Below are 22,814 nucleotides of genomic sequence, written 5' to 3' on the forward strand. Positions count from 1 at the left end.
TAAGTAAGTATATATTTCATATACTCCTACTTATTGTATTGTATATTGTGTGTATTGTTTACTGTACATTGTATATAATTATTGTGTTGTGTAAGTATGTGTACATTTGATTTGTAAATTGTGTTGTGTATGTTGTTTACTGTAATTGGTATATGTCTCGTCACTGTCATGACTGCTATGTTGCTCGGAACTGCACACAAGTATTTCACCTACTGTTGCACTTGTGTACATGGTAGTGTGACAATAAAGTGATTTGATTTGATTTGATTTGATAAACCGGTGTCTGTTCAGGGCATCACCTCTTGACCGTCGACTGTGAGTGACTTCCCAAGACAAACACGCCCCATAGCATAATCCCACCCTTGACCCTGATTGACAGGTTTCTGTGTAAGGCATCGGAAATGGAAATACTAAGGGAATTAGTATTCCATTTGAGTATTAGAAAATCAGTTATTTTAAATTCTTATAATAAAGGTGGCTTAAATTTCATTGATTTTGATTCTCTTAACAATACCTTAAAAATTAATTGGCTTAAACGTTTCCTTCACAATCAATCTTCTATTTGGAGTATAATCCCAAGATATATTTTTTCTCAATTAGGAGGTATACATTTTCTTTTAATGTGCAATTATTCAATTAGTAAACTTCCTGTCAAACTTTCCAATTATCATCAGCAGATGCTTATGGCTTGGAAACTTATTTACAAGCATAATTTCTCGCCACACAATTTTTTAATTTGGAACAACTGTAATATTCTTCATAAGAGGAAATCTTTATTTCTTGAAAACTGGTTCAATAATGGGGTGATATTAGTAAACCAGCTATTTGATAGTGAAGGTAATTTATTTAATTATTCCGATTTTGTTTCAGGATACCAATTCCCAGTATCTAGTTAAGAATTTTATATAGTTTTCAAGGCCATCTCTTTGGAAATCTGTATGCTGTTTAGAAACAATAATAGTGCTACAGTGACTTCTGTTTCTCCCCCTAGCCCTGAATCTACTGTGGTTGGTTCTATTTGTTTTTCAATACATAAATCCAATTATAAAATTAGGTCATTATTTTTGGACCCTGTTACTTCAATTCCTTCCTCCATGTCTTATTGGAATAACCTTTTTGATGATATTAAATGGTCATATGTTTGGTCACATCCTCAGAAATTCTTTCTAACTAATAAAGTTAAAGAAATATCCTATAAAATTATTCATAGATTTTATCCAGTTAAATAATTTTTTAAAGAAATTTAGAAATGATATTGATACTTCCTGCTCTTTTTGTGAAGCCTCCTCTGAAACTGTTGATCATTTGTTTTGGGAATGTCTTTCTGGAACAATATTGATGCTCTGATTGTCCAAAAGGTTTTATGTAACTTTTCTTTATCATATAGACACATTCTTTTTGGATTTTATGTTAAAGACAAGAATCTAATTAATGCATGTTTTTGTATAAACCTTCTTTTATATATTGGAAAGTTTCATATCCATAAATGTAAATATATGAAAGTAAACCCCACTTTAGCTTTTTCAAAGAAGAACTGAAGATGTATTTAAATACAATTTCAACTTCTGTTAACAAGAAAGCAATAAAAACATCCAGAATTAGTGCCATGTTTAATATTCTCTCTTAATGTTTTTTTCTTTTGTGCCCTCTTCTTTTTTTTCCTTTCTTCTCTTACTCTCTTTTCTTTTTAGACTATTGTTGAATATATTTAAATTTCTTTCACATTTCCTCTCTGAATGTATTCTGAACCATAATTTATCTTTTGTTTTGAAAGATTGTTTATATTTCTTGTATGTATCGTCTTGTTCTGTTTGTTAATATTGCAATAAAAAAAAAATTTAAAAAAAAATAGTATTCCATTTGAGTTTTGGCTGGCTACATACGCGAGGCTGAGAAAGTGAAAAAGCAGATGTGGTAATTGTAATTGCTATTTAAATATGACAGGGCCAAAACTCGTAAGATATGGGAAACACAGTTGCAAACGGACTTTGCTTTTCCATTTGAAATTTGGCAGTCAATGTGCGTTATGGAATATCATTCCATAGCAGGCTACAGTATATGTTGAAATCACAATTACCAACATAATAAATACAAGGTGCTGGTAAAATTATAAAGGCGGTTATGAAATTCACAAGATATAACGAATCATCCAACCAGGTCTCTTCACACTCCAGCACAGGAGGTGGCGGTATGCACCTTTATAGTTGGTTTGCAATCCGCCAGTAAATCCAATGAAGAAGAACAGGAAGTCATCTGACGTTGAATGTGGGAAATTCAAATTTGAAAACATGTTTTGAATGATATGTGTTTGGGCAATTTTAGTTTTATACTGGATTAAAAACACATGTAATAATGAACTGAGTAAACCATTGCCTCTTTTAACGTTAAATGTTGGTTCTTTGATGTTTTGAACGTGCTTTTATCGGGGTTTTTAAGCGAAAATTCACTAGAGCAGAGCTGGTGAGTTTGTTGTTAACATATCATTCAAAGCAAGCCTTGTCTACTCCTACCGTAATGTATTAATAAACACATTTAGTAATGGGTAGTAGTTTCATACCGTTGTATTTTACAGTCTGCAGCTTTATGGACTGTACTAACTGAAGGATCCACTATTGTGGATCCGAGTAAAATTTGTTTAGAGGAGCTACATAAGAGCATAGGAAAACGAATACAACGCATTAGTAATACGATTATGATATTTTCTGATTTTTCCACGGATAGAGAATAAGCATCGTTTGAATGACAATTAAATATAAATATAGCCTTCAACTTTGTAGTTGAAAATTCTACTTTTTTGATCACTTGACAATTTTCCATGATGTCATTATTTTGTTGAAAACACGTGGGGCCACTAAATCGGTGGTCTTCGATTGTCTCCTTAATATACTTAAATAATACACTGTTTTTATACAGTTCTAAGAGGCCTACATCATGCCTGCAGAAAACACCTCTGAACTTCTTAAGCACTATGAGGTTTACGAAACCATTGGCTCAGGTAATGTCTTTTCTGTTATGCTGGTGTATGTGAGGTTGTGTATGAGAGAAAATGTGGAAATTCAAAAAGTTATTGTTTTGCTCAAATTAAAACTTTCTAGTGCAAATATGTGGGAAGTCAGTTTTGGGTTTTTTCTAACCCACAGGTGGGTTTGCCAAGGTCAAACTTGGCAGGCACTTATTGACAGGAGAGAAAGTGGCCATCAAAATAATGGTGAAGAAAGACCTAGGGGTGAGATCTTCAACATTGCCTAACCAAACAACATCTGAATTAATATTGTTGAATTGGTGTTCCCTAACTTTGTTTTAGAAATTTCTGGCAGAACTTGGAGCAAAATGTTGCTTAATGTTTTGTCTATTTCACTTTTAAAATAAACTACATTAGCATGTTGAAGATGCGGAGATCAAGCATATTAATGAACTCAGTTTACATCTGCTACAGAAGAATATGAATGTTATTTGTTGGGTTCCATTCCTTACGTGTGTGTTATCTGTTTCTAGGATGACCTGGCACGAGTTAAAATAGAGATTGAGGCTATGAAGAACCTCAGTCATCAACATGTATGTCGTCTCTACCATGTCATTGAGACATCCAGCAAGATCTACATGGTGCTTGAGGTATGATTTGCTCTAACTGTCGATCTGTTTATTTTTTTGGTTTACTTTTTATATACCTCTCTCCATCTATGTCTTCAATGTTTCAGTATTGTCCTGGAGGAGAACTGTTTGATTACATTATTGCTAAAGACCGGTTATCAGAGGAGGAGACTCAAGTGTTTTTCCGTCAGATCATCTCTGCTTTGGCTTATGTTCACAGCCAGGGCTATGCCCACAGGGACCTCAAACCAGTTAGTCTCTTGATCAGTATATGTGATTTTAAAAAGCTTATGTACTGTATATCTATTTCTCACATTCACACAGTGTTTGATGAAATTACATTTATAACTGTTCTAACCTGGCCTTAGGAAAACCTACTGATTGATGATAATCAGAACCTGAAACTCATTGACTTTGGCCTCTGTGCCAAACCGAAGGTGTGTATTAATCTACGGTGGCTGTTTCTTATTACCTAAATGTTTCGTTTGTAATAGTGGGATTGTGAATGTTGCTTTGGTTTTAGGGTGGTTTGGGTTATGAACTGATGACCTGCTGTGGCAGTCCAGCATACGCAGCTCCTGAGCTCATTCAGGGCAAGGCGTACATTGGCTCTGAGGTCAGCTTGGCAAATGTGTAACACTGGTCACATTTCATCAGCCCAATTTATAGAAATTACAAATTGAACAGGGGTGTATGTGTATGTTTTTTCAGGCTGATGTGTGGAGTATGGGTGTGTTGCTGTATGCTTTGCTGTGTGGTTTTCTACCATTTGATGATGACAATTGTATGGTCCTCTACAGAAAAATCACAGTAAGTGTGTGTTGCTTTGTGTGTTAAATCAGGGTTACCACTTTTAGGCTTACCACTGTTAAGTTAAAATGTAGGTATTTATGAAGATTCTTAAAGAGTTAGTTCAGCCAAAAATGAAAACTCACTTATCATTTACTCACCCTTGTGCCATCTAAGATGTTTATGACTGACTTTCTTCTGCTGAACACAAAGATTTTTAGAATCATTTCTCAGCTCTGAAGGTCCATTCAATACAATGGAATGGTGATCTGGCCTTTGATCAAGCTTGAAATCATGATCGTGCTTCGAGACTGCAATGGCAAAGTGTACAGTAAAAAAGGAGTTATATTTTGGTAAGTTCTCACGCAAAACCAACTGGATCGCTTCAGAATACATTGATTAAATCAATCCATTGTCTTGTATGGATTACTTTTATGCTGACTTTATCTCCTTTTTGGAGCTTCACTTGCATTGTATGGACCTACAGAGCTGAGATATTTTTCTAAAAATCTTAATTTTTCTTTAGCAGAGGAAAGAAAGTTATACACATCTGGAATGGCACGGGGGTGTGTAAATAATGAGCGAATTTTCATTTTTGGGTGAACCATCCCTAAGTGTTTTTGTCAATGTTTATATGATTATGTGGAATTTTTGCAAAATACACTCCAGCCTTTTACCTAATAATATTTTTTGTTTAAAAGCAATCTGTTTCAGCTTTGGAAATATTTTACATCATTTTGTTTTCTGTATTTTACATTTTTTTGTCAGCCTATTAACCCATGCATTTGTTTGGTGCAAAACTGAAGACAATGTATAACTCTTATGGTGAATTTGTCCTTAAAAAGATTTTAATTAGTTAAAAAAAGTTTTGTATTGTGTGAGCTCCTAAAATGTTTGTCTTGTGTTTTGACAGAGAGGCAAATACAGTATCCCACAATGGCTTTCACCTGCTAGTATTCTGCTTCTAAACAATATGATGCAGGTAGGTACTGTGCATGGTTAGTCTGTCTGTATCATGTGTTTTAGGAAGGCAATTCAATTTCATGACAGTTCATTCTCTTCTCCTGCAGGTGGACCCAAAGAGGCGTTTGACAGTTAAACATTTGCTTGATCACCCCTGGGTTATGAAGGGTTACAGCACACCAGTGGAGTGGCACAGTAAACATCCTGTGAGTTGAGCTCTATTATGCATTTTGTTACTTTATAAACACAGTTATGGTCACATCATATGCTTCCGACATCCAATTATTTTGTATTTGTATGAGATATTTGCTGTTGTCATGTTAACAACTTTACAAATTCAGACTACACTTTTCTGCAATTTCTCTTTTGCTTTTGCATTGTACAGATCTAGCACTCAATTGAAATGTGGTATGGTAGTAGCAGCACTACTTGTATTCTTTTCTTCCTTGGATAAATCAACTTCTGCTTGCACCACTCTTATTTGAAAGTTGCTTTGGATAAAATTGCCTGCTAAATGATTAAATATAAATCATCACTTTATATCCATACCAATAGGAGACTGAGATTCATAAATGTTCCCCAAACCTCTTATTGATTTATGTCTACTTTAAATAGTTCCTTTTAAAGCTTTAATGTTTTAGGTCATATGGGTTCAGTATTAAAGCCCCTTGGTGAATGATGCAGACATGAATCAAGCTGTTTATTGATTGGTAGTGTTTATTGACAGTCTCTGTTCTTCCCTAACTCTAATTACAGCTATTACAAGTAGAGGATGCATTTTCTGTGCATGTAATTATACTTTGATAAAAAGTTAAGCAACTCTGTTAGAACCTCTTACCTTGCTGTGTATAATTTCATTTTCTTTTGTTCTGTTTATTTAGTTGGGTCACATAGATGAAGACTGTATTACTGAAATGGCAGTGGCTTTCAAACAGTCCAGACATTGCACAATCCAGCTTGTGTCAGAGGTAGAGAAACTAGACTCGTCATCCTTTCCATTTTTAAAAGTTTAAAAAAATGAGACATCCACTTATCCACCAATTTGGTACATTGTGTCTTTGTTTTTTGATTGAACAGATCTAACAGTAGTGACAGTAATATTTCACGCAATAATTCACAAATGTGAAGCAGACAATATCCATATGGTTGTATTGTTAAATTGGGTAGTGTTTTCTCTTTGTTGGAGAAAGTGTCTTTGTAAAGAAAGTAAAATGCTTTTTGACAAAGACATAAACAGGTTACGTTTGAACCTATAAACGGTGAGTTACGGTAACTCCAAAATTTGACTCTGAAAAGTTATGCAGTTTTGTTGTATAACTTCTGAGTAATCATAGGAAATTATTCATTAGTTCATAATTAATTATTTAATTGAAATCAATTATTTGGATAAATAATGGGATTGTGACTGCATGGAATGGCTTAACTTGTGATGAATTAATGTTTATGACCACCAGATGTCAGTAGATACTAGTCCATTGGCCACTTATACTTCTCCAAGATAGATTGTCAGAACTCACTGTGTTTTAATGGAGAGTTCATTATAGATATTTCATAAGTCGTCATATTGTTTATATAGCACTTTTCAAACACACATCGTTTCAAAGCAACTTTACAGAAAATCATGCATTAACAGAAAATGAAACCGTCATCATTGAAACGAGTCATCATTGTGTAGTTTGATTCATATGATTGTAAACTGTCTATAGAAATTAATTAAATGATAATTGTATTTAGAACCCCTGTGAGCAAGCCGAAGGCAACTGTGGCATGGAACACAAAACTCCATAAGATGTTGGTTAATGGAGAAAAATAACCTTTGGAGAAACCAGGCTCCCTGTGGGTGGTCAGTTCGCCTCTGGCTAACCAGCATGACTATAATGTCAATATTAGATTTTTTTTATGTGCAGTGCAGATCATGGTTTAAAAAAATTAGTAAACTAAGTAAGTGTTAAGGGCCAGTGTTTAATCAAAGATTTTATAAGAACTGTAAGATTAATGTCTTTGAAGTTCATCATGGATTAACTGCAGAATGCATTGATGCATTGTCCATTTCACACAGAAGAGAAATGTTGACTTTGTATGTGCTTCTTCAGTGGAAATATGACCACACGACTGCCACCTACCTTTTACTGTTGGCCAAAAAGCGTCAGGGTCGTCCTGTGCGTCTGAGAGCAGAATGCCCTGTGCTTGACCCAGACATACAAGTGAGTCTCTCGTAGTCACACATTCATTACCAATTTATTGGATTTTTATTGAGTGCAGTAGTTTTACCCTGCCACACTGCTCTACTGTGGCAGTACTATGGTACTTTGATATGTAACCTGGTTCTGAATGATTATGTATTCATATACTATTGTATTAACATGTTACTCTTAACAGGTTCTTCAAGGAAAACCGTGGTATTACCTACATGGTAGTGTCCAAAAACATAATATTACCATGTTACAATGTAATTAATAACAACCACATGCTGTGGTACTTTTTTGCAAGGGCTTTTTATCATAAGTCACAAGGGAGTAATAGATATGCTGCTCCTATATTAATATCACTATAGTCACAGGTGTAGTGTTATGTTGTGTAGGTGTAGCAGTTTATAGGTGTATCATTCTGTGTGTGTCTGTTCTCAGCTGAAGAAGAAACTACGCTTCAGTGAGAATGATGATGGTGTTCACCCAGTGGTGCTTGGCTCTATGGTCTTCCCCACTGATTGCTACGATGACGAGAATCCCTGGACCCCTCTCACGCCCAAGAACACACACACTACAAACACTCCACGCATGGTTAGCCACCTTGTTATCTTTATCTATCTGCTCTTCACTCTCTCCATCTGTCCAGTACTTCTTAGATGCTCCATAGCTTTTTTTTTTTTTTCTACATTTAACTATAATTTAACCCTTTTAATTTCTCCAAATTAAAATAATGATCTCGTAATTTATCCTCATGCCATCCCAGATGTGTGACTTAATTTCTTCTGCTGCACACAAATTACGATTTTTAGAAGAATATTTCAGCTCTGTAGGTCCATAAAATTCAAGTGAATTGTGGACAGAACTTTCAAGGTCCAAAAAGCATATAAAGACGGCATAAAAGTAATCCATAAGACTTCAATGTTTAAATCTATATCTTCAGAAGTGATATGAAAGGTGTGGGTGAGAAACAGAACAATATTTAAGTCCTTTTTTTTTTACTATAAATTCTCCCAGCCCAATAGGTGGTGATATGCACAAATAACACGAATCATCAAAAACAAAAGAAGAATGTGGAAGTGAAATTTGATATTGATAGTGCTTAAATATTGATCTGGTTCTCAACCAAACCTATCATTTTTCTTCTGAAGATATGGATTTAACCATCAGAGTCCTATAGATCTCTTTTATGCTGCCTTTATATGCTTTTTGGACCTTCACATTTCTGGTCACCATTTACTTGACCTACAGAGCTGAGATTATTATAAAAAAATTTTTTTCAAAAAACTTAATTTGTGTTCAGCAGAAGAAAGAAATACATTCGCAACTGGGATGGTGTGAGGGTAAATGATGAGAGAATTTACATTTTTGGGTGAGCTATCCCTTTAAGTTTCCATGTGCTATATAATTTATAGTAATGTGTTTTGGGAATTCTTTTATTCAGAAACATACCACTGAAACATCAGAGAAGCGGAATGAAATAGGCCACTCCCCCTTCATAGACCAAGGCAGGCCCCGCCCACATAAGCCAGAGACACGTGATGGGATGAGAGAAAATAAAGAGAATCTTGCCATGACCAGCACAAATGGAGATGTTTTTGCTCTTCCTCCGCCCCGAACTCCAATGTGCAGTAGAAAAGCCAGACACAACAGAACTAAAGCAACAACACCCAACAACATTACAAACATGAGCAGTGACTCAAACAAAGGTGAGCTGAATTACTAATCAATTAAACATTGTAGCTCTACAAGTGTATTATAAGTTTACAATTTGTGCACTTTTTTTTGTCAACTTTTTAAGTTACGTTTGAAAAGCTATTAAATAATGTTTTATTTAATTTGTTCTGTGTAATGTATGTGTCTTTATCTACCTGAAGAGCGCACTTTTTAAATGAAATTAATTATCTCCGCTCAGACACCAATACTTATGTGCTTTATTTTACAAATTTGCCTCATACAGTAGCCCTAAAAATGTATTTGGACACTTAAGTCACACACTGCATGAATGTCATAACAAAATATCAAATGAGACTAATCTGTGTACAATGACATTAAACCTTTTTCAGAACTAACTTCTCTTTTCTTAGCCATTTTTGCAATTGTATCCACTGGCTGCAAGATGATTTTAAGTGGATGTACAATTAAAGTCAGAAGTTTACATTTACTTAGGTTGAAGTCATTAAAAAACATATTTAACCACTCCACAGATTTAATATTAGCAAACTATTGTTTTGGCAAGTCGTTTAGAACATCTACTTTGTGCATGACACAAGTAATTTTTCCAACAGTTTTTTTACATAGACAGATCGTTTCACTTTTAATTGACTATATCACAATTTCAGTGGGTCAGAAGTTTACTTACACAAAGTTAACTGTACCTTTTAAGCAGATTGGAAAATTCCAGAAAATTATATCAAGCCTGTACACATTTAGCTTCTGATAGGAGGTGAACTGAACTGGAGATGTACCTGTGGATGTATTTTAAGGTCTACCTTCAAACTTGGTGCCTCTTTGCTTGACAACATGGGAAAATCGAAAGAAATCAGCCAAGACCTCAGAAAAGAAATTATGTAATGCCACAAATCTGGTTAATCCTTGGAAGCAATTTCGAAATGACTGAAGGTACCACGTTATTCTGTACAAACAATAGTACGCAAGTTTAAACACCATGGGACCATGCAGGCATAATACCGCTCTGAAAGAAGACGCATTCTGTCTCCTAGAGATGAACGTAGTTTGGTGCAAATCAATCCCAGAACAACAGCAAAGGACCTTGTGAAGATGCTGGAGGAAACAGGTAGACAAGTATCTATATCCACAGTTAAATGACTCGTATATCGACATAACCTGAAAGGCTGTTCAGCAAGGAAGAAGCCACTGCTCCAAAACCACCATTAAAAAGCCAGACTAAAGTTTGCATGTGCACATGGGGACAAAGATCTTACTTTTTGGAGAAATGTCCTCTGGTCTGATGAAACAAAAATTTAACTGTTTAGCCATAATGACCATCATTATGTTTGGAGGAAAAAGAGTGAGGCTTGCATGCTGAAGAACACCATCCCAACTGTGAAGCATGGGGTGGCAGCATCATGTTGTGGGGGTGCTTTGCTGCAGGAGGGACTGGTGCACTTCACAAAATAGATGGCATCATGAGGAAGGAAAACTATGTGGACATATTGAAGCAATATCTCAAGACATCAAGTTAAAGGAAGTTAAATGGACAATGACCCCAAGCATACCTCCAAAGTTGTGGCAAAATGGCTTAATAACAACAAAGTCAAGGTATTGGAGTGGCCATCAAAAAGCCCTGACCTCAATCCGAAAAAAGCATGTGAGCAAGGAGGCCTACAAACCTGCCTCTGTTACACCAGTTCCGTCTGGAGGAATGGGCCAAAATTCCAACAATTTATTGTGAGAAGCTCGTGGAAGGCTACCCAAAATGTTTAACCCTATAAACTATTTAAAGGCAATGCTACCAAATACTAACAAGTGTATGTAAATTTCTGACCCACTTGTAATGTGATGAAAGAAATAAAAGCTGAAATAACTATTACTCTACTCTCTACTATTATTCTGAAATTTCTCATTCTTAATAAAGTAGTGATCCTAACTGACCTAAGACAGGGAATGTTTTCTAAAATTAAATGTCAGGAATTGCAAAAAACTGAGTTTAAATGTATTTGCCTAAATTGTATGTAAACCTCTGACTTCAACTGTATGAAGTCAATTCCCATAAAGTTCTGAACTTCTGAGCATCCTAGCACAGTGACCACAGGTGTAGTTCACCATACAGTGCATCCGGAAAGTATTAACAGTGCTTCACTTTTTCCACATTTTGTTATGTTACAGCCTTATTCCTAAATGGATTAAATTCATTATTTTCCTCAAAATTCTACAAACAATACCCATAATGACAATGTGAAATATGTTTGTTTGAAATCTTTGAAAATTTATTAAAAATAAAAATCACATGTACATAATTATTCACAGCCTTTGCCATGACACTCAAAATTGAGCTCAGGTGCATCCTGTTTCCACTAATCATCCTTGAGATGTTTCTAAAACTTGATTGGAGTCCACCTGTGATAAATTCAATTGATTGGACATGATTTGGAAAAGCACACACCTGTCTATAAGGTCCCACAGTTAACAGTGCATGTCAGAGCACAAACCAAGCCATGAAGTCCAAGGAATTGTCTGTAGACCTCCGAGACAGGATTGTATCGAGGCACAGATCTGGGGAAGGGTACAGAAAAATATCTGCTGCATTAAAGGTTCCAATGAGCACAGTGGCCTCCATCATCCGTAAATGGAAGAAGTTTGGAACCACCAGGACTCATCCTAGAGCTGGCCAAACTGAGCGATCGGGGGAGAAGTGCCTTAGTCAGGGAGATGACCAAGAACCCGATGGTTACTCTGACAGAGCTCCAGCATTTTTCTGTGGAGCGAGGAGAACCTTCCAGAAGAACAACCATCTCTGCAGCACTCCACCAATGAGGCCTGTATGGTAGAGCGGCCAGACGGAAGCCACTCCTCAGTAAAAGGCACATGACAGCCCGCCTGGAGTTTGCCAAAAGGCACCTGAAGGACTCTCAGACAATGAGATACAAAATTCTCTGGTCTTATGAAACAAATATTGAACACTTTGGCCTGAATGGCAAGCGTCATGTCTGGAGGAAATGAGGCTCCACTCATCACCTGGCCAATACCATCCCTACAGTGAAGCATGGTGGTGGCAGCTTCATGCTGTTGTGATGTTTTTCAGCGGCAGGAACTGGGAGACTAGTCAGGATCGAGGGAAAGGTGAATGCAGCAATGTACAGAGACATCCTTCTCCAGAGTGCTCTGCACCTCAGACTGGGGCGAAGTTTCATCTTACAACAGGACAATGACCCTAAGCACACAGCCAAGATAACAAAGGAGTGGCTACGGGACAACTCTGTGAATGTCCTTGAGTGGCCCAGCAAGAGCCCAGACTTGAACCCGATTAAACATCTCTGGGGAGATCTGAAAATGGCTGTGCACCGACACTCCCCATCCAAGCTGATGAAGCTTGAGAGGTTCTGCAAAGAAGAAAGGGAGAAACTGCCCAAAAATAGGTTTGCCAAGCTTGTAGCATCATACTCAAAAAGACTTGAGGCTGTAATTGGTGCCAAAGGTGCTTCAACAAAGTATTGAGCAAAGGCAGTGAATACTTATGTACATGAGATTTATTAATTTTGTTTTTTATACATTTGCAAAGATTTCAAACAAACTTCTTTCACAACAATGGGGTATTGTTTGTAGAATTTTGAGGAAAATAATGAATTGAATCCATTTTGGAATAAGGCTGTAACATAACAAAATGTGGAAAAAGTGAAGCAGAATTCTTTCCGGATGTACTGTATGTACTATGCACATGACGCTAAGTTTAAAAAACAGAAAGTGTCCAAAACATTTTGCTAAATGTTTTGCATGAAAAGTGTGCTTGTGCTATCCTCCTTTAGAATAAATGCCATTTGGTTTGATATTCTATTATCTAATGTAATACCATTCATACATTAAGTGTGGCTTAAATGTCAAAATACTTTTATGATTATTACACTCATCCCTAGTGACTGGGAGCTTTACGCTTATGGGTAGGAAATGACTGCGAAACGAAAACTCAACAAAAGTGATAACATGGATTTTATAAGTGAATGACAGTTATGTGGATATGATGTCTTGGGTAGTGAAGGCTCCCAGTGGTGACAGTATCTTGGATCATACCTTCATGTACTCTCTGATAAAGTGCACATAGGGCACCAATTTGGATTTCATCTTCTGAAGGCATGCGATCACTTTCTGTGATGAGCAGACTGAAATTTAAGTCATTATTAACTCTCAACTTTGATACAGAGCCCAAATGAAATACGGGGACATGTACAGTAAGTAACATCAAACCTCATTGGTTCTTTTGTCATTATGTCATGACTTTTGGTCATGAGGTATGCAAGAACCAATGAGGTTTGATGTTATCGACATGTCGCCATATATCTGATTCTGGCTCTTTATAGAGTTGATTTATTATTTGATTTGTGAATCATTAACAGCTTAACAGTCTGTTCTAAAGTAATCAAATGCTTTGTGAAAACTTGGATTATGACACTGCTTTTTTAAGCTTTTAAAGTGAGTCACTATCAACTTTTATTTTGTGGTGAACTATTTGTTGCAAATGTTATAAACATCTAGGTAGATGTTTTATTTTATGTTGTGTAAGTTGTATGTTACACTTTGTTCTGCACAGTGATGTGACTAGATTTATTTAAATTAAATCTTGTTTTGGAATGTTTCGATTTTGGTAATTCAGAAGGATATTAGATGTATGTTTTCTGTGCTGTACATTGTGTTACCTGGTATCTGTAGTTTGAGTGATTGAGTGTGTATGTGTGTCTTGGTATGTCTGGGGAAAAGTCTTTAAGTCCTAACATCCACTGTGTCCACCTCGTTACTGTCACACACCACCTCCTGCACTGGAACGGACAGAAGTACACCGGGGACGCAGTATGTGTGTGTATGTGTGTGTGTGTGTGTGTGTGTGTGTGTGTGTGTGTGTGTGTGTGTGTGTGGATGCGCATGTGTATGAGACAACTCCCAAAGCACATACTGACAGGTGTACATGTCACTGTTCCCAGTGCTGCTGCCAGCGTGTAGCATGTAGTGACACGTGTTTGTCTTGTGTGAGGGTGCAGGAGTGGGCAGTGCTTCTAAAGACAAGTCCCAAAGGAGAGGCTTGGACCAGCAGCAGAGCAGCCAGCAAGGAGAGCTGGAGATACTGGCTTTCAGTCCCGAGAGGAGGTAGAGAACATTTCTGTGGGGTGTGAGAAGAGTGGAATAACTGAGAGAGAGAGGGAGACAATGAAATTTACACAGATATTACACAATTAACCTTTAAAGGGCCATATCATAATTATTTTCTACTAAGGGTCACTAATAATGTTAGTAATTTTATATCACCATAATTATTATTATTATTATTATTTTTTGCTATTGTGCGTTTAAAGGGATAGTTCAACCAAAAATGTTTATTCTTTCATCATTTACGCATGACTTTCTTTTTTTTCTTATGAACACAAAGATGTTTAGAAGATCTCAACTTTGTTGGTCCATTCAATGCAAGTGAATGGTGGCCAGAACTTTGAACTTTTGAATGAAACCTGTTCTACTGAACAATTTATCTCAATTATCAAGGACAATTTTGTTCATTATAATTTGACCCCTTCAAAGTATAGAAACACGTTTTTGGCAAACTGCAGAGAAGCTCTAGAACAATGCAAATTGATGTTATCGAATGAAGCATGCCTCCGTCCTGAACTGCATTTACCATGTGTCCAGGTCTCGATCTCTTGACCTGGCAGGCTGTAAGGTGGACAGTGGGACGAAGCGAAAGGGTGCGAAGGTGTTCGGCAGTCTGGAGAGAGGCCTTGATAAAGTTATCACAATGCTAACACCCAACAAGAAGAGAGGACTGCGAGATGGGCCACGCAAAATTAAGGTTTCATTCTTCTAACTTTTATACTTTCACTTTATCTTTATGATTGCATTCTTCACGCTTTTTGCTCTACAATGTTTGTTTAAATTGAACTGTGTCTGTTTAAAATGTTCCTGTTTTTCTATATTTGAATGTTTCTAAACCTGTACATGATTTTGCTTTCATTCATGTTCAGTCATCACTGCGATCTTTAATTTTACACTTTTGCATGTTTATATTGATGTCGCTTAGCATAATTTCACTAACCACAGAAATTAACTTTGACTAATTCTTGTTTGGTTTTTTTTGTTTTGTTTTTTTTAAAGAAAAAATTGCTGTTGCAGTAAGACATTACATTACATTGGAAAGAAATGGGGCCAGTCAATAGCATAAAAATACACAGTTTTATAAGTATAGCCACAAGACTTAAACATTATACATGTCTGCAGGAGAATTGGGATGTTATTTTCTGGGATAATCAACATATTTCCACAAATGGAGCCTATCGAGATTAACTTCTTGAACCTGGAACATTCATTTTAAAGGAATGTTTTACCCAAAAATGAAAATTCTTCATAATTTACCATTTCTCATAATTTCCCAAATCTGTATGACATGAATATTGTGGTGCATAATGACAATACAGTAGCAGTGAGTAGTGCATTACAATACATTAAAAAAGGACCCAAAAGTATCATAAAATATTCAATTTCAGTACTCTGAAAGCAAACGGTAGGTTTTTGTGAGAAACAAACCCCAAATTTAAGATGTTTTTCAGTTAAAATCTCACTAATCCAATGTGCATTCATGTACACTATGAGAGCTCATTCCACACCTTTTGTCAAGTCAAACAGGTTTGGAATGACATGAGGGCAAGTCAATTATGACACAATGTTTTTGTTTTTTCCCTTACAAACACACCACCTAACTGAGGGTCAAGCAAACATTTACAAACCATGTCTCTTTGACACCTTTCCTATAAATGAGTAGATATTTTACATATACATTTATGCATTTGCCAAATGCTTTTATACCCAAGGATAAAAAAAACTGGTTTCCCTAGGAATCGAACCCATCATTTTGGCATTGATAGCTGATATGTTTCTAAACTCAGCAAAAAAAAGAATATCCTATAGGTGATGTTGTTGCAGGTGATGTCTGGTAAGGACCTGCCTTACAACAGTTGTATCTTGGGCATTTGTTGTTGCCATCCTGTACCTGTCCCGCAGGTGTGATATTCGGATGTACATTTACATCACATTTACATTTATGCATTTGGCAGACGCTTTTATCCAAAGCGACTTACAGCGCACTTATTACAGGGACAATCCCCCCGGTGCAACCTGGAGTTAAGTGCCTTGCTCAAGGACACAATGGTGGTGGCCGTGGGGTTCGAACCACCAACCTTCTGATTATCAGTTTACCAGTTTTGTGCATTAGACCACTACACCACCACCACTCCATGTACCAATCCTGTGCAGGTGTTGTTACATGTGGTCTGCCACTGCAAGGATGATCAGCTGTCCTTCCTGTTTCCCTGTAGCGCTGTCTTCTTACAGTACGGACATTGCAATGTATTGCCCTTGCCACATCTGCAGTCCTCAAGGCTCCATGCAGCATGCCTAAGGCACTTTCACGCAGATGAGAAAGGCACCCTTGGAATCTTTCTTTTGGTGTTTTTCAGAGTCAGTAGAAAGGTCTCTTAAGTGTCCTAAGTTTTTAGAACTGTGACCTTAATTGCCTACTGTCTGTAAGCTGTTAGTGTCTTAATGACAGTTCCACAGGTGCATGTTCATTAATTGTATATGATTCATTGAACAAGCATGGAAAACATTGTTTAAACCCTTTACAATAAAGATCTCTAAAGTTATTTGGAGTTATATTATCTTTAAAATACAGTGTCCTCCAAAATTTATTTTTTTGCTGAATTTATATTGTCCTTTATTAACTCTTCCTCTGCGGCTACACCTGATTTCCAAACTATAAATGTTTAATGTTTTTCAGGCTCAATACAACGTGACACTCACCAGTCAGACTAATGCCGACCAAGTGCTCAATCAGATTCTCAGTATCTTACCAGAGAAGAATGTGGACTTCGTTCAGAAGGGGTAATTTAATTTACAGTATATCTTACATTTCCGAAACAGCGATTGTTTTAAATGCAGATGCTTTTTAATTTGTTTCTTACCTCTAAGCCAGTTATTCTCAATCCTTGTGGTGGAGTACCCCTGTACTGCACTTTTTGTGCTCCATGAACTGAACTGGGTGTATCTGGTAATTGGGAAGTGCTGAGACACTCCAAGACCAGGATTGAGAAACACTGCTCTGAGCAAAACCACTATACATCTTCCCAAGAACAAGAAGTTATTTATGTGCTATTGTAATGCTCTCTCTTTCTGTTAGCTATAATCTGAAGTGCCACACACAGTCAGACTTTGGGAAGGTGACCATGCAGTTTGAGCTGGAGGTGTGTATCCTACAGAAGCCAGAGGTGGTCGGGATCCGTCGGCAACGGCTCAAAGGTGACGCTTGGGTGTACAAACATCTGGTAGAGGACATCTTGTCCACATCCAGCATCTGATCTCAGTGTCCTCTACGAGAGTGAAATAGTATCACTGGTTCACCATAATTTAAACAGGTTGATGAGATCCATTTGATGTCTATTCCAGTTCCACATTTCAGTACTCATTATCACGTACATCATTTTGCCTCAAATACCACTTCCTGCACAGTGTTGTTTGTCACATTCTGCCCTTAACAGAAATGCAAAAAAAAAAAAAAGTCACTTTATACACATTTCACATTATTGAATGGTAATTATTTTACATTGTTCAGCATTAATCAATATTTATCTAGCATAATAGCACCAAATGTCTTTTTTCTTTATTTGTTTTGTGTTTCTGTATCTTATGTCATGTTTTGTTTTTTACTTGTAAAGCTTCTAATCTGTTACAATTGTCAAGAAGTTTGACATTTTGTTCATGTTTAATATTGTAATATTTTCACATCACTCTGATTTATAGAAAAATAAATATTTTTAACATCTATACTTCACTGTATCAGTACCCGATGTCTAGTTTGATGAACTGTTATAGCATATACATTTTTAGAAAATAACAAAAATTGCATTCAGCTTTATAAAGAGTATAAAGCAACAGCAACTTTAAAACAAAAGGAAAGTCGGTTAATGCCCATGTTACTTGACAACTGCCAAAAAGTACAGAGTACCAAGTACAATGAAATTCTTACTTGAGTGCTTCTCGCAAAACTGAGACAACATGAATGTGCAAATGGGGAGTGACAGAAAAAATTGACATAAGCTTGCACAATAAAAGCAATGTGCTAAATGATATTAATGTGAAGGGGTCTATAATGTTTTGTATAAGATGTAACAGTATGATTGAATACTCAATATCCGCTTTGCCTTTAAGAAACAGCATGAATACCTTCCAAATAAGAAAATGTAGGCCATAAGAAGAGCCACTCTTTAGAATGTCAACCCACTGACTTTGTTTAATATTTATTTAATAAAAGTTTAATGGCTGGAATTCATTTTAACCCCTCTCTCAATTGTATGGTATGTGTAGGTCTGTAAAGTCAATCTATCACATGCTGGTATGGTTATGTATCATCTTGCTTTAACTGTTCTATTATGATTAAAGTGGGATCAACCTGTGTGTCAGTCCTACTGTGCGCATCAGCATAACAATGGCTATTAGTGTGACAGATATGAGAGCTTACATAGTTAACATCAGATGAAGCGTGTGTGTACACTCTGTTTGTACACACACACACACTGATAATGAGTCCTGCTGTGCATTTTACAGCAGGAACAGACACTGGCTGTCATTTCCCTCACATCTTAAACAGTTTCTTTCTCTCCATACACTATCTCATTTAATCTAATTAATTCCCTTTCTGCTTCCCTGAAGCACTGGTACCCTATACATATTTTTAGCATTTCAAATGCTGTTTATTATTATTATTTTACCTGCACATCAGTAGTCAAATGCCTTTAGACTGCATAACCAGTTTAAAAGAATCAGAATCAGCTTTATTGCCAAGTATGCTTACACATACAAGGAATTTGTCTTGGTGACAGGAGCTTCCAGTGTACAACAACACAAACAATAGAAAAACAGCAGCAAGACATAGATAATTTAAAATAATAATTATACATATACGTACATACACTCACCTTCAAACATACCCACATACACACACGTAGTGCAAATCTGTTATAAAAAGAACAAAAATACAGTATATTATGTACAGTGCAATGTAATTGCAGAAGTGGATACGCTGGATAATATAAATAGGCTTAACTGTGTATTGCACAGAATTATTGCTCAATGGGGCAATTTAACTGTTCATGAGATGGACAGCCTGAGGGGAAAAAACTGCTCCTGTGCCTGATGGTTCTGGTGTTCAGAGCTCTGAAGCGCTGGCCAGAAAGCAACAGTTCTAAAAGGTAGTGGGCATGGTGAGTGGGGTCCAGAGTGATTTTACCAGCCTTTTTCCTCACTCTGGAAGTTTATAGTTCTTGAAGGGGGGAACCAAGAACCAATAATCCTCTCAGCAGTCCGAACTGTCCTCTGTTGTCTTCTGATGTCTGATTTCGTTGCTGCACCAAACCAGACAGTTATTGAAGTGCAGAGGACAGACACAATGACTGCTGTGTAGAACTGTATCAGCAGCGCCTGTTGCAGGTTGAACTTCGTAAGCTGGAGAAGGAAGTACAACCTCTTAAAAGGTCATGAAACCCGAAAACACTAACAGATATGAACAGGTTGTACATCATTGAAAACAATTATAACAATGTTTAGCCATTTCTTCCGGTTTAAAAAACGAAACCTGAAGCAACCTCATAAAATATGAACTATATACATAAACTCTGAGTTGTGATTGGTAGTAGAGTGCACTAAACGTCACTAAACTTAACGAGTTTTTTCTCGAAACACAACGACTTTATTCTCGATATTTAATGAGTTTATTCTCAAGATTGTATTTCGACTTTTTTCTCGAAATTTAACGAGTTTAATCTCGCATTATAATGACTTTAATCTCGATATTTAATGAGTTTATTCTCAAGATTGTATTTCGACTTTTTTCTCGAAATTTAACGAGTTTAATCTCGCATTATAATGACTTTAATCTCGATATTTAATGAGTTTATTCTCAAGATTGTATTTCGACTTTTTTCTCGAAATTTAACGAGTTTAATCTCGCATTATAATGACTTTAATCTCGAGATGGCTTTATTTTTTTTAATTATTGCTTGGCCCTAATCCTCTTTCGTAGTTTAGGGATGGGCGATAACACTTATTTTTGATCCGATACCAATATTTGCAAGTCCAATATCGTCGATACCGATTCTTCTGTTCATTTTTTTTTTTTTTTATTATTTGCGATTATTCTGAATAAAATGGGTAATTTAAAATAATATTTTTTGTCATTATTCAAGTCATTATTATAATTTTTTTTTTTTTGCCTAAACAGAAAATGAATAGAGTTCTGTTTTGTTTACCCTTACAAAAATTAACCATTTCACTACAGTAAGTTAACTATAGTTTAATCATGGTATTTAGTTAAACCATAGTTACCACACAATTAACAATGGTTACTACTACAATATTACTGTAGTAAATCAATGGGTTCAATGGTATAGTAACGTCATGTTAAATATGTATTTAAATTAATAGGTGTCATTATTGTTCCTTTTATTATGCTACTAGGAAAATTGTTAATACTTGATTATTATTACTAACTAATAAACTAATTCATAATACACAATAAACTGTTAAGCATTGATATGAGTGCAGTAATGTTCATGTTAACAAGTTATCTTGTAATTCCCTATATATCCTACATAACAATTTATGTTTTTTTATTTTATTTATTTGTGTAATATTATGTGCTTTTCTGTGTAGAGTGAAATTGTACTTAGAAATATAGCTAAATTATTTTATATCACCAGAAAAAGGCACCACGGCAGCAGTAAAGGGCAAAAAAGAAAAGAAAAAGAGCATCAAAAACTATCAGGGTGCAATAACATGCAGTATTTTCATAAAGTTTAATTGCATAAAGTACATTTAAATGTATATACATATATTTACGTTTAGGAGGGAAATAAATATGCAATGCCAATGATAGTTTCTCCAGGGATGCTTGTGTGCCCCTTACTGAAACGGAAGATATGGTTAGTAAATATCCAATCGCGTCTGAAATGAACGTTCTGATTGGTGGATCAGCTCAGTCTGACTGTCTGTCTCGCCAGTGCTCCTCAATGCATCTCCGTGCGCGTTTAGAGAGAATAATTTTTTTTTTTCAATAATAATAATAAAACACAACTGGCTCAACGGTGCTGCGGCATCGCGTTATTATATTGAAAATGTTCCGGGTCAAAAGCTTGTTGTTCTGGCGGCTACACGTATCATATTTAATGTGGGCATAGGCAAAATCCTAAAACATAGGATGGCGTCTATATATATGCCCTAGACTACACACCAGAAGCTGTTTCTATGATTTTCTATCATTACCTCTACAAGGCGCTGATCCCTCTTGTTTGAACGAGTCTTGTGACGGAACAAGAGCTTGTCTGCTTGTGTTTTTCAGCATTTATGAATATTAAGATGAGTGGAAGAAGAAACAGTTCCCATCCTGCACACGTATTTGCTATAGCCTAAATCCATTTTATTTTACTTTGAAGCTTATGATTATTGTTCGTGATAAACAAATAATAATACCCATAGCTAAAAATAAATACATTATTTAGAATCTATTATTTTTGTGTGAGGAGCGATATTTTCGATACAACATCAGTATCAGAATATCGATACTTTTAGGATCGATCCGCCCATCCCTACAACGGTTCCTAGTCGTCGCGAGTTCAACAACAGCAGGTATGAGAATGGAGAGATCGCATTACAGCAAATCATTCAAAATGACATGCGGACGTGACAGCGGTTCCTGTCCCAGATTTGAAAGTGGACTTTTAGACAGAACACAGTGGTGAGATTGGAATTACTAGTCAGAATGAACCACAGTCGATAACCGGACCAGAGCACCTTTGGCCTTGCTGCTCAAGTTTAGCTACTCCTGCTCCAAAACATGAAGGAGCTTAAAGACGCACATATTCTTCTCCTTTTGTCTGATCAGGTAGTTTGCTGGTCTTAGCTGGTTTATTTGCCTGAGTTAAAAAGTGCCCAAAACCCCTATAAACCATCAGATCAAAACAGACCAGAGCAAACTGGCTTAGTGTCTTCATAAGGCCAGCCAACCACCTTAGGCTGGTTTGTTTTGAACAGGTTACTTGTGCAAATTCTGTTTATTATATCATAATTTTCATGCATTACCATTTTATTTGAATTCTTCGGGCTGTTATTTATTCATTATTACAAAAAGCAAAAAGAAAAAAAACCTGTCCTAACTGAAGTGTCTGTACTGTTGTGTAGTAGTATCTTATTATTTAGATGAAACAGACTTCAAATGATAGACAGTAACTGTATTTGTAAAAGAATATTTCACATCTCTGTTGTTCCAAACACAAATTAGTGGAGAGCAGGGACGGTTGCAACACTTTTTCATTTCCTTAAGTTTCTCAGAGACTGTTTGTATTGGAAAGCCAAAATTGTAATACATTAAACCCACATCTCTCAGCTAACACTGCTGTAACATGCATACATACGATAATATACATGCCATTTATACTTGAATAGACAAAGTCAAATGTTGCAACTGACCCCATAAGAGGGGATGGTTGCAGCAGTCCACAGGGACAGCTGCAACATTCATTA

The 22,814-nt window shown here is 36.2% G+C and overlaps 1 protein-coding gene across 1 annotated transcript; it reads left to right on the plus strand.

Moving 5' to 3' along the window:
• Window positions 1-2,296: 2,296 nt before the first annotated feature.
• LOC127644173 (maternal embryonic leucine zipper kinase) lies at window positions 2,297-18,600 on the plus strand. Its single transcript, XM_052127221.1, has 18 exons — window positions 2,297-2,460; window positions 2,914-2,995; window positions 3,141-3,226; window positions 3,496-3,612; window positions 3,699-3,842; window positions 3,960-4,028; window positions 4,115-4,207; window positions 4,303-4,401; window positions 5,294-5,362; window positions 5,451-5,549; window positions 6,225-6,311; window positions 7,437-7,547; window positions 7,971-8,123; window positions 8,974-9,238; window positions 14,240-14,345; window positions 14,883-15,042; window positions 17,023-17,126; window positions 17,422-18,600. The coding sequence occupies exons 2-18, from the start codon at window positions 2,932-2,934 to the stop codon at window positions 17,597-17,599; spliced, it is 2,004 nt and encodes a 667-aa protein (XP_051983181.1). The 5' UTR covers window positions 2,297-2,460; window positions 2,914-2,931; the 3' UTR covers window positions 17,600-18,600.
• Window positions 18,601-22,814: the final 4,214 nt, after the last annotated feature.

This window comes from Xyrauchen texanus, chromosome 5 (assembly GCF_025860055.1).
Source record: "Xyrauchen texanus isolate HMW12.3.18 chromosome 5, RBS_HiC_50CHRs, whole genome shotgun sequence".
Lineage (NCBI taxonomy): Eukaryota > Metazoa > Chordata > Actinopteri > Cypriniformes > Catostomidae > Xyrauchen > Xyrauchen texanus.